The following is a 13,549-nucleotide window of genomic DNA, read 5'->3' as shown; positions in this document are numbered from 1 at the left end:
AGCATTCTGCTACAAATTATTTTATTAAAATATAAAAGACAAATTCACAATGTTGTGAAATAGTACCTCTCAGTTAATTTGACCTACTTAATTTTGAGGGTTTAAAAAAGCTGTCCAGGTTGCTGTTTGACAGACATACTGTAAATCAAATCGATGACAACATAAGGGAAGGCTTTTCTATGCTGGAACACTCAAACTAGTCAAAAATCAACTGAGGGACCAATAGAAGCAGTTAGCATAATGGTGCTTCAGGAGCCAGAACAGCATGGCCTGAAAAGGCAGTCAAGGTTGCAAAGAGTTGTGTCATTGTGCAGCTAATTATGAGCCAGTTTTGGATTTAAAACGAGATAGCATGACAAACGGATCCATTTGAGGTTTCATCATTGAGTTAAAACAATTCTAAAGTTTTTTTTTAAAATGTCCTTCCAATTGGGATTTGCTGAACCTTAATGCTCCAATGGAAATAGGAAGAATTATTTGAAGAGAAAAAGTACACACAATGTCAGACTGCAATCACATCAAAAAAAAGAGGGGGAATAGGATCAATTGAATGAAGAGGAACAGAGACAACCATAAATACTTATGAGAAAAGTATGTTAATTTCATCATTTATAGACATATAAATTGACCTTACATACAAGTTGGCTTACATAAGTATAATTTATCCAGGTTTCTTAACAACAGAAAGTCAGTTGGGAAAGAGGCTGCAAAAGACCATAGATAGATGGGCGATTGGTCATGCGGAGCCATAATGTGGGGAAATATTAAGAGACAAGTATTGTTACTCAGAATGATTTGGGATTCTATGTGCACTAATCACAAGACGTTAACAAGCAATTAAGAAAGCAATTGGTACGTCAGACTCCAATGCAAAACTTTTTTTTAAATAAAGAGTATGTGGTAAGAAAATCTTGCTGTATTAAATCAGACTTTGGTGATACTGCAGTTTTGGCCTCCTTTCCCAGGGATGAATATGCTTGGTTGGCATAGAAACAGTGCTCTATGAAGATTCGCTAGATTGATACCCAAAATAAGATGTCTGTTGCATGAAAAGTGATTGCCATCTTTATTTTATGCAGTTCAGCACGATCTAGGATTATCTCATTGGCATAAATAAAATCCAATAATTAATGAAAATACAATAATGTTGCTCCAGAGTTTCTGGATTTACCTAAACAATTTAAATTTAAGAAAGAGAAGACACCATGAGATGAAGCATACAGTTTTAGAGCTGATCTCTGAAATGAACAACCAGCGTATAATCTGACAAACACATCATTGTGATCTTGGGCTGTGTTACACTGGCAGGTATCATCTTTTGGGAATACATTAAAATTTGCATTTGCCTGGTAAGGTGCTCACAAAATGTCCTGAGTGCATTCCCTGTGCGTTGGCCAACATTAACATTTGAACCCACACCATCAAAACAAATTAATTTCTTACTTGCATTTGTTTTCAGGACCTCGTATCAGGCAAAGTAACTTCTGCATTAGCTGATGTAATTTTTTTGGTTTGAAAAGATTTTACAACATCCTGTGGAAATGCAAATTCTTTCATCCATGTTATTTGAAATCATTAAAACAAAAACCTTTGAAGGGAAATATAGAACATCACAGGGACTGAATTATGAATAACTGTTTTATTGGTTTATTTAATGGAAGATACCAGGCCACTATACCCAACACTGGGACATTCACATTCAGGTTCTCTTGCAAGGAAGTCAATTTTGAACAGTAATCACCATCTACTAAAAGTCTTTTTGCATCACAAAGCAGGCTAACAAAAGAGCATGTATAAACTGACCTTTGCCATCAGATGAGAGAAAATAGGGCACTACCCAGACAATTCCACTTATTGCACCATCAATGCCCTGAACAAAATTCCTTCGCTTGCAAATTTAATGTATTTATTTATTTTTCAGGATGTGACCATTGCTGACAACATCAACATTTGCGGCCCATCCTTAATTGTTTCAGAGTTTGGTGGTGAGCCACATTCTGGAACTACTGCAGTTGTCTGATGACGGTATACCCACAATGTTACAGGGTAGGGAGTTGCAAAACTTAGACCCAGTGAAATTGGTGGATAGGCTGTATATTTTGAAATTAGGATTGTGGTGCAATTTGAAAGGGAACCTGCAAATGGTGGTTGTCCTATATGGCTGCTACCCTTGTTTTTCTTGGTGATCGATATTGCAGATGATGCTATCAGTGTAGCTTGGGCAAGTAAACGGAGGCAGCACATACTACCATCACTGTGCACTAGTGGTGGAGGGAATAAATGTTCAGGACGGTGGATCGGGTGCCAAATGTGCAGGCTATTTTGCTTGAATGGCATTGTGTTTTGAGTGCTGTTGTAGTTGCAAGCATCCAAGCAGGCCATGCTCTTAACTTTTTCCTTGTAGATGATAGAAATGTTTTGTTATGTCAGGGGGTGCGTAGAGGCGTGTTACTTACACAGGACACCCAGCCTTCAACCTGCTTTTGTAGCCACATGTGTATGGCTAGTCAAGTTGAGGTTCTAGTCAACATGTGGAAGTTGTGCCAATAATCAACATTAACAAAGCAGCAGACCCCAACGCCTGTCACATCATGGCAGGAGACTTTAATCAGGCTAGCTTGAAGAAGTCTCAACTACTATCAACACATCACCTGCGAGGCTTGTGACCTCCCAGTATGTTGGTGGTGGAGGCCTTGGTGATGGCAATCCCATTGGTGATGGCAAGATTATCTTGCTGGGGGTGGTCAGTGCCTGGCACTTTTTGGTGCCAATATCGCCGCTTATCAGCCTATACCTGAATGTTGTCTGTGTCTTATTGCATGCTACATACATTTAGTGAGAAAGTGCGACTAGAATGGATTATTGTGCAAATCACCAACAAATAACCCCACTTCTGATCTTATGAATCAAGGAAGGTCACTGATGAAGCAGAAGGTGGTTGGGCCCGAGACAATGGGAATGAGGAACTCCTGCCACAATCTCCTGGAACTGGGACGAATGCCCATCAAAAACACTACCACCTTTCTTTGTGCAAGGTATAGCAATTAGTGTTTTCCAATCCAAAATTCAATTCAAAAGATGGCACCAGAGAGAGGCAACATTTTACTGGCAGCCAAACGAAATATACACAGTTATATACTCAAGATCTTACCTTTTAAAACTGAAAACTGTAATGTAATGGCACTTAAATGAATCAGCAACCTTACGAACGCAACACAGAAAACACCACCCAGAAGGAGAGTATAACACATGCAAACATCGGGAGGCCTCCATTGTGATAGAAAATGTGGTCGCCAGGCAGACTGAAGCATAGGGGCTCAAGGCTCCCCCCAGCATCCTTCTGGCCTATGTACAATCGCTGGAGAACAAGATAGAAGACCTGAGAACAAGATTGCTTTATCAGAGGAACACAAGGGACTGCTGTGTACTCAGTTTCACAGAGGCGTGACTCACCCCCAACTCTCCTGACACAGCGCTCCAGCCTGAGGGTTTTTCAATCCACTGCATGGACTGGATGGTAATGTAATGTAAGAGAACAGGCAGCGGTGGCGTCTCCCTTATGATAAATTCGTCATGGTGCACTGACATGGTGGTTTTATCCCATTCTTGCTCCCCCGATCTGGAACATCTAGCAGTGAAGTGCCAACCATTCTACCTACTAAGAGAGTTATCTGCTGTCATCCTGACTGTTGTCCATATCTCACCTCAGGCAGACAGCAAGCTAGCACTTGAGAAACTAAGTGCCATAAGAACAAAGCAGCGTACCCTGATGCTTGTCACATCGTGGCAGGAGACTTTAATCAGTCTTGCTGGAAAAAGTCTCTGCTTAACTATTATCAACACATCACCTGTAATGCTAGAGAACCCAACACACTCAACCATTGCTATACCACCATCAAGAATGCCAACCACTCCATCCTTCCACATGGCCGACCACATGGCCGTACTTCTTCTACCTACATTCAGACAGAGATTGAGGAGCATGGCATCAGTGAAAAGGATGATGAAGAGCTGGACAGGAGAGGCAGAGGAGCGAATTTGGGACTGCTTCGAGTCAGTGGACTGGATGATGTTCAAGGATTTGTCAGTGGACCTAAATGAATATGCCACAGTCACCACTTCATAAGGACATACGTGGATGAGTGTGTACCCAGAAAAACATTGAGTCTCCCCCAACTAGAAGCCCTGGATGAACCAGAAGATTCCTAATCTGCTGATGGCTAGATCCATGGTGCTTAAGGCTGGTGACCCAGAGTCATACAAGAAGTCCAGCTATGACCTCTGAAAGGCCATTGAGAGCACAGAGGCAATTTTGGACTGAATTGAAGTCACAGATGGATTCTCAACAGCTGTGGCAGGGCTTGCACAATATCATTTTCTACAAGGCGAGATTGGTTAGCATAAACTGCAATGACCCATTACTCACTAATGAGCTCAATGCTTCTTATGCACACTTTGATATGGAGAACTATGGCACATCCACACGAGCCCCCACATCTGCGGATGACCCTGTAATCTCAGTCTCTGAAGCCGAAGTCTGGGTATCCTTCAAGAGAGTGAATCCACAAATGGTCCAGACGGCGTACCTGACCAAGTACTAAAGATCTGTGTGGACCAACTGGTTGGAGTACTTACAGACATATTCAACCTCTCACTTCTGCAGTCTTAGGTTCCCACCTGCTTCAAAAAGGCATCTATTGTACCAGTGCCAAAGAGCACAGTGTCCTGTCTCAATGTCTATAGTCCAGTAGCGCTTACATCAACAGTAATGAAGTGTTTAAGAGGTTGGTTTTGGTGCAAATCAACTCCTGCCTCAGGGATTCCTAGATCTACTTCAATTTGCCTATTGCCATAATAGGTCAACAGCAGATGCGATTCCGCTGGACCATCTGGGCAATAGGAACTTATACATCAGGCTGGTGCTCAGCATCCAACACAATTATCCCATCCAAACTTATCATCTGGACCTCTGTACCTCCCTCTGCAATTGGATCCTCGACTTAGTCAGCAGCAGACCTCAATCAGTGAGGATTACTAACAACATCTCCTCCTCGCTGACCACCAGTACAGGTGGACCTCAAGGCTGTGTGCTTACCCCCTTGTTCTACTCCCTATACTCACATGACTATTTGGCTAAGCACAGCATCAATGCCATATACAAATTCACCAACACCACTGTTGTTGGACAAATCACAGGTGATGAGTCAGCATACAGGAGCAAGATAGGACACCTGGTTGAGTGGTGCCGCAACAACAACCTCTCACTCAATGTCAGTAAGACTAAAGAACTGATTGTTGACTTCAGGAAGGGGAAGGAGGACGAACGTGTGCCAGTCTACATTGGTGGATTGGCAGTGGAGAGAGTCAGCAGCTTTAAATTCCTGGGCATTAACATATCAGATGACCTGTTCTGGGCCCAGCATATAGATGCAATCACAATGAAGGCGTGCCAGTGTCCTTACTTTCTTAGAAAGTTAAGGAGGTTCAGAACATGCTAACAAACTACTACAGATGTACTGTTGAAAGTATCTTGATTGGTTGTATCATGGTCTGGTATGGCAATTCAAATGCACAGGAATACAAGCAGCTGCAGAGAGTAGTGGACTCAGCCCAAAACATCACGGGCACATCCCTCCCCACCATTAAAAGTATCTACAGGAGGCACTGCCTCAGGAAGGCAATATCTGTGATCAAAGATCCCCACCATCCTGGCTATGCCATCTTCTTGCAGCTACAATCAGGCAGGAGGTACAGATGCCTGAAGTCCCACATACCAGGTTCAAGAACAGCTACTTCCCTTCAATAATTTGGTTCCTGAACCAAGCTGTACAACCCTTATCACCACCTCAGTATAACAACAATATGACCACTTTGCACTACAATTGACTTTTTTTGTTCTAATTGTGTTCTTTCTTGTATAATTTGTTTAATTTGTTTTTCTTGCAAATGTTGTGTCTCTAATGCTATGTGCCTGTGATACTGCTGCAAGCAAGTTTTTCATTGCACCTGTGCATACATGCATATGACAATAGACTCAACTTTGACTTCCCCTGAATACCAAATGACTTCAATTTGTCTGATGTCAGACTCAGTCAAATAATGCCACGATGTCAGGGTTAGTCACTCGATCCTCACCTTGAATTCAGCTTTTTGGCCCATGTTTGGACCAAATCTGTGATAAGGTTTGGAGCTGAGTGGTCCTGACAAAACCCAAACTGGGCAGAGGTGAGCAGTTGTTCAAGTGCAAGTGCTGCTTGGCAGACTGTTCAATGACACCCTTGATCATTTTAATGATAGCTGAGAGCAGACAGATCAACTGGTAATTAGCTGGACAAGATTTGTCCTGTTTTTTCCTTAAAGGACACAAATGCAAGCAATTGTCAGATAGTTGTCTTTTGCTCTACTGGAACACAGTTTGGAAACAGTTGCTAAAAAAATAATCAAAAAACAATGTAAAATCTGACAAAAAGGCCTTTGACTTGAACTTTTAACAGCTTCACGTTCTATAGATACTGCCTAACCTCCCAACTGTTTCCAGTATTGTGTGTTTTTGTGGTCATAGTCACAACTATTTCTAAAGTGTAGGTATTCAGTACTATAGCCAGGATATTGTCCCAAGTCTCTTGTTGTATCCAGTGCTCTTAACTGTTTCTTGCTATCACAGAGAGCAAATAGAATCAGCTAAAGAGTGGGGGCTGTCATGGTGAGGATTTCATAAAGAAAACAAGATGTATTACTCAATTGATACTTTTGTTGAAAACAGTAGCAAATACTTCAGCCATGTCTTTAGCATTGACATGCTGATCCCTGCCATTGTTGAGGATAGATATGTTCTCAGTGCCTCCACCCATTAGGTGTCTAACTAGCCACCACCATTCGTCACGTGATGCAACAAAACTGCAGGAGCTTTGATCTTTGCCTCCTGATTTTTGTTTGGCATGCATGTAGTCCTGTGTTGCAGCTAAAGTGGGTTGGCATCGTTTGTAGGTGGTGCTGCTCCCAGCATGTCCTTCTTCTATGTTGAGGAGGGATGATCTTCTAGTTTGATAAAATGAGGGACATGCTGGATCACGAGATTACACATTGTGGTGGTATACATTTTTGATACTGCCGATGGTCCATGGTGCCTCATGAAAGCCCGGTTTTGGACAGTCAGATCTGTTCCGAGTCTGATTAGGCAATACTGTAGTACCACCAACACATGGATCACAAACTTGTGCGGCAGTATTTTAATTTCATTGACATACAAAGATTAGTTCAGTATTTGTTTTCAATCCTGCATATACATTTCAAATGAACACTTCTGTAGGGTACAATTGAAAAATTGTTCTACGCTAGACTAATAGTTAAGCTGATTTAGAAATACAAGTTCAAATTTCACTTTGGGAATGGAGAATTTAAAATCAGTGAATTAAATAAATCTGGAATAAAAATAAACTAGTATTGCTAACGTTGATCAAGATTATTACAAAAACAAAACATTTGTTTTAGAACACAGAACAATTACAGCACAATTCAGGCACTTCGGCCCACAAAGCTGTGCCCAACATGTCCCTACCCTAGAAATTACTAGGCTTACCCATAACCCCCTATTTTACTCAGCTCCACATACCGATCTAACAGTCTCTTGAAAGACCCTATCATATCAGCCTCCACCACCGTTTCCGGCAGTCCATTCCACACACTCACCACTCTCTGAGTAAAAAACTTACCCCTGACATCTCCTCTATATCTACTCCCCAGCACCTTAAACCGATGTCCTCTTGTGGCCACCAATTCAGCCCTGGGGAAAAGCCTCTGACTATCTACCCTATCAATACCTCTCATCACCTTATACACCTCAATCATGTCCCCCCTCATCCTCTGTCTCTCCAAGCAGAAAAGGCCGAGTTCCCTCAACCTGCTTTCATAAGGCATGCTCTGCATTCCAGGCAGCATCCTTGTAAATCTCCTCTGCACCCTCTCTATGGCTTCCACATCTTTCCTGTAGTGAGGTGACCAGAACTGAGCACAATACTCCAAGTGGGGTCTGACCAGGGACCTATATAGCTGCAACAATACCTCACATTTGTTTTAAATGTCAGTTAGGAAAGAAAATACACTGTCCTTGCCTAGCCTGGCCAAACAGCAAAAATAAACAGTTTGGATAAAAAAAAGGGACAAATGTTTAACTGTTTCTCATTCTACAGTTATTGTGTGATCTATTATTTCCAGCATTTTATTTAAACAAAACCTCCAGTACACACAGTATTTTGCTTTTGTACAATTAAAACTCTTATTTGGTGCCAGTTAACTCAAATATTTAAAATAAAGCAGAAAATGTTGGGGATACTCGGTAGGTCAGACAGTATCTGTGGATAGAAAAACAGAGCTGACACCACAGGTCAATGACTCTTCCTCTATTTGATTATAATGTAAACATTAGTATTAACCAAGTGGGAAAAAAATGGTGTTACTTGCCTAGTTTGATGGATCAATATAGCATTAAATATTGCTCATATTGCTATCCTTCAGTGCTTCAATTGCTGCAATAAAGCTCAGAATACCATCCAGACAGAACACGCCTTTGATAATCAACCAAAACACAGGACCAGAAAGCGACAATTATAATCAGCTCCAAATATTCCTGCTAGTCAGAGCAAGTTTCTGTCAATGACTGAAGCACCAGTGATCTTCGAATCATACACGCAACGGACGTTTCACATCCTCATTTTATCTCAGTCTCATGGAGAGCCGCTTCCCTCACTTATCCTCACACCCCGATGCATTGACGGGCCCGCTCTTTGCCGACCATCAGGACATACCTATATTGCCAGCCTCTTCCTCTTCCCACCGGCTTGTGGACAGGCGCTTCTGCTTTCACATCGGGGTCAGGCACTTTCATGGAGGCTGAAGCTGCGACCGTCACGTCCCCTCCTTGCATCGTCGAGCGGCTGAAGCTCCTCAGCAGCAGCGGCGGCGGCGGCTCGCCACCGAGCACCGGGGACTCGGGTCTGAGGGTGAACCCGAACAGCAGGGGGGGCGGGTGGGGGGGGGGAGGGGGAAGGGGAAGGGGAGGGGCAGGAGAGGAGGGGAGGAGAGGAGGGGGGGCGAACACTGATCCGGGCCACCAGCCGTCCGGGCAGCTCCAACCACCGCCCCTCGGCCACAAACTACAGACGCCCCTCGGCCCCTCCCCACATCGCGGGCCAGCAGGATGACCCGGAACCTGTCAAGGACACCCGATTCCCCCCGGGGTACAACCGGTCCCGCCGACAACTTCACAATAGCCCGGTCACGTGGGGTGACATAACTCCTGAGCAGCGCTTCCGGATCGGGGTCGGGGCAATTTCACCGGGTTGTTGACGGCCGCCCGCCATGCTTGTGCGGGGCACAGCCCCCGCCGCTGCCGCCCTCTGCAGGAGGACTGCCACTCCTGCATTTACCCCAAGGACATCTGGGCTTTCTGCTCATGAATGCCGACTCATTGCTGTCTCCGCTACCGGTCAATAAAAAGGCTGATTCGTTTTGTTTCATCCATTCTCCCTTTAGAGCGTAATTGGAAGTTGGTGACGGGTAAACTTGGCTTCTGCTGGATCCTAACTTTAAAGGTCTCGCTAAAAAAAAGTCTTGCTTATGTCTATTCTACAAAAGCCTGAAAGCACATACCACTAGGCTGGAGCACAGCTTCTTTCTTGCTGTTATAAGATTATTAAACAGAGCTCCTGTACAATAAGGTGGACTCTTGACCTCAAAATCTTCCTTATCATGGCCTTGCCCCTTATTGTCTGCCTGTACTGCAATTTCTCTGTAACTGTAACACTTTATTCTGCATTGTTATCGCTTTTCCTTTGCACTGATGTGATGAAATGATCTGTATGGATGGCATGCAAAGTTTTTCACTGTACCACGGTACATGTGACCTGAATAAACCAATTTATTCTCAGAAAAAGATCATCTTTAATCAAAATTCATCTACATGCTCCTACTTCAAGAGATCATGTTTAAATACTTCAAGTAATGGCTTCCAAAAGAAATATATGAGGACACAAAAGAGGACATGGCTGTGAAATGTGAACATAAATCTGCTAAATCCTCTAACAAACCTAAGCGGATTTATGTTCACGTTTCACAGCCATGTCCTCTTTTGTGTGAAGGTGTATCACTCATATATTCAAGCACTACTAATTCCAATTCCTCTCACAAGGTCCGCTGACACTTCCCCATCTGCCCACTATTCCTCCCTTATTTGGTTCCACTCTTCATGTTCCTTTCTTATCAGATTCCATAAACAGCAGCCCTCTGTGGAATCCACTTATCACCTCCTAGCCTCTATCGCTATCTCCACCCTTCCTTCCCCCACCTGACTCCATCTTCCAATCAACCCCTCCTCAACTGCATGCAGCTATCTCTTGCCCCACCCCTCCCTCCTCTCCTCTTCATACTGGCTATCTTCCTTCCGCTCTTTCAATCCAAATGAAGGGTCTCAACCTGAAATGTCGACTGCCTATTTCCCAGCGCAGATACTGCCTGACCTGCTGATTTCTCCAGCTTGTTTTTTTTTAACTACTAATTCCCTGTATGTCTGTGAATTGATTTTAGTATTTTTGTTATTTTCAAACCTCCCCAAGGCCATCAGCTCTAATGACTCATCCAAAAGACAACACCTTCAACAGTGCAGCATTCTCTTAGTACTGCACAGAGTATCAACCTTTGACAGTGCAGCCCTCCTACACAGAGTGTGAAACTTGACTTGCTTTGTTAACCTGAGTAATACAGATTGTAAATTGTTTTTCCAAATGTAAAGTAAAAATGTTGTAAATATGGGAAATTCAATAAACTTTAAAGAAGTCCTGATTTATAAATTGTAGTTCCATCTGTTTCTTAAAGAGCACTGGAAATATACAATTGTACAGAGTTCATGTCTTTTAGCACCAGTCACTTGCAAAACTTTACAAACAATTTAAAAATATCATTGTTGTTGTTTTGCTTCTTAATTATCCTATCAACATCAGTACAATTTTTTCTCTACTAATTTTAATACGGTATCATTATGAAAAAGTGATTGCACTAACATATGTCTAAGAGACTAGTATGTTTCCATTGATACTAAAATCTAATCTTCTTGTGTGCATCCACCAATATTGTCGATCTTTCCATGATGGGCAGGCACAGAGCAAAGCTCGCAAGTTGATCTATGTGTGGACTGACTTTGAGAGGCTGACATCTCAAAAAAGAGTTTAATGGTCTGTTTTTCTTCATGACTAGAAGTATCAGGTATTGTAGCATGGTCTCTTTTCATCATGTTGTCTCTTGATCAGCTGATGGTTCTAGGGTCTTCCAATGGTCCTTTTCTCCTCTGTCCCTACAAAAAACTACTCAATTGCCATCGCATGTGGAAGGCATTGGGCATCCTCTATTTGCTATTTCATTTCTCCTTCACTGGCTGCAGCTCTCCAGATGTTTGGTGGTAGCTAGTCTGGTGAGGATGGATAAACTGTTATCACTCTTTGGCTTAAGGCAGCTAGTGATGATTCAGAAACTGTCATTTAGAATTAGGCTTGACCACTTTTGCATCAGCAGAATATTCTCATATCAGGCAAACATAATCAGCACCTGAGTAACATAGTGCATGGATGGCTGTGCCCCTTATTTTGAATTGGCAAGCCCTTGGGTTATGTTGCTTTGGGCTTTAATTTCTCATCATTTCTTTTCTTTTTCAATCTTTTTATTAGTTTTCAAATTAATACAGATTGATATATAGCATCAATATTTATACATGTAATACAAAGAGATCAGGATAACAATCATAGCATATATAATCATAAAGAACAACAAAATATTAAAAAAACTGTAGATCCAACAATCTCTTAGTAAATGAATATAATATAAAAGAAAGGAAAGAAAAAGATTTATTATATAAATTTTTAAAAAACCCAAATCAATAAAAAAATTATAAACAATATAAACTAAACAAAAAAAAACTTTTTTAAAAAGCAAACAACAAAAAAAAAGAGAAGAAAAAACTGGGCTAAAATTTTTCAGTAGAAACAGAGCAATATTATGTCGTCAAGTCTGTTCCTCCAAGTTGGAAAGTTATTGAAAGGGGATCTACATCATGTGAAAATATTGAATAAGTGGACTCCAAATATCTTCACATTTAAGCGAAGGATCGACAGTACCACTCCTAATTTTTTCCAAGTTTAAACATGATATAGTTTGAGAAAACCATTGAAAAGTAGTAGGGGGTATTGGATCCTTCCATTTAAGCAAAATGGATCGTTTGGCCATTAATGTAACAAAAGCAATCATACGGTTAGCGGAAGTAGATAAATGGCCAGACTCTATCCTTGGTAATCCAAAAATTGCAGTGATAGGATGAGGTTGTAAATCAATCTTCAATACGTTTGAAATAATGTTAAAAATGTCTTTCCAATATTTTTCCAGAAGAGGACAGGACCAAAACATATGTGTCAAAGAAGCCACATTCGATTTACATCTATCACATATAGGATTTATATGGTTATAAAAACGAGCTAACTTATCTTTGGACATATGGATCCTGTGGACTACCTTAAACTGTATCAACGAGTGTCTGGCACACATTGAAGATGTATTGACTAAATGAAGAATTTTCTTCCAAGTCTCTGTAGGTATAGATGTCTGGAGTTCACTTTCCCATTCATTCTTAATTTTGTCTAATGATTCTAGACATATTTTCATAATTAAATCATAAATTTTTGCTATCAAGCCCTTCTGATAAGGATTAAGACCTAAAATGTTTTCCGTAGTTTCAATTTTGTCAGGTGTCGGAAAAGAGGGTATAGTAGTTTTTAAAAAATTTCTAATCTGCGAATATCAAAAAAAGTGTGATCTAGGCAAATTATATTTATTAGACAATTGTTCAAAAGATGAAAAACAATTATCAATGAATAGATCCCAAAAACATACTATTCCCTTCCTTTTCCATATGGAAAAAGCTGAGTCAACTCTGGATGGATGAAAGAAAAATTTAGATTGAATGGGACTTGACAAATTAAATTTATTCAATCCAAAAAATTTACGAAATTGAAACCATATTCATATTGTATGTTTAACAATTGGGTTAGTCGTATGTTTACTTAACTTGGTAAGTACAAAAGGGAGTGAAGCACCTAAAATAGAAACTAATGAAAAGTCAAGAACTGATTGGTGCTCAAGGCATACCCATTTGGGGCATTGAATTATATCAGAATCTTGTATCCAAAAAATTAAATATCTAATATTAATTGCCCAATAGTATAATCTAAAGTTAGGCAAGGCCAAACCACCATCCTTTTCTAATTTTTGTAAATATTTCTTACTTAACCTTGGGTTTTTATTCTGCCAAATATATGAAAGAATTTTAGAATCAATAGTGTCAAAAAAAGATTTCGGGACAAAAGTTGGAATCGCTTGAAATAAATATAAAAATTTTGGTAAAATATTCATCTTAATCGCATTAATTCGGCCTCCCAATGATAAAGACAGTGGAGACCACTTAGTAAATAATTGTTTAACATGGTCAATTAAAGGCAATAGATTAGCTTTA

The 13,549-nt window shown here is 40.9% G+C and overlaps 1 protein-coding gene across 2 annotated transcripts in view; it reads right to left on the bottom strand.

Annotated features, from left to right (window-relative positions):
* Positions 1-9,460, bottom strand: part of osbpl11 (oxysterol binding protein-like 11) — a 78,352-nt gene extending 68,892 nt beyond the window's left edge. The window contains exon 1 of one of the 2 annotated variants that reach the window (XM_052025418.1): positions 8,805-9,460. In XM_052025418.1, coding sequence (XP_051881378.1) covers positions 8,805-8,923 — 119 coding nt within the window. In that variant the 5' untranslated portion in view covers positions 8,924-9,460. The remainder of the gene's footprint in view (positions 1-8,804) is intronic. The other variant, XM_052025409.1, reaches the window with a different exon arrangement.
* Positions 9,461-13,549: the final 4,089 nt, after the last annotated feature.

The sequence above is a fragment of the Pristis pectinata genome, chromosome 1, assembly GCF_009764475.1.
Source record: "Pristis pectinata isolate sPriPec2 chromosome 1, sPriPec2.1.pri, whole genome shotgun sequence".
NCBI lineage: Eukaryota > Metazoa > Chordata > Chondrichthyes > Rhinopristiformes > Pristidae > Pristis > Pristis pectinata.
The sequence above is the reverse complement of the archived record's forward strand: the minus strand, read 5'-3'. Positions and strand labels throughout refer to the sequence as shown.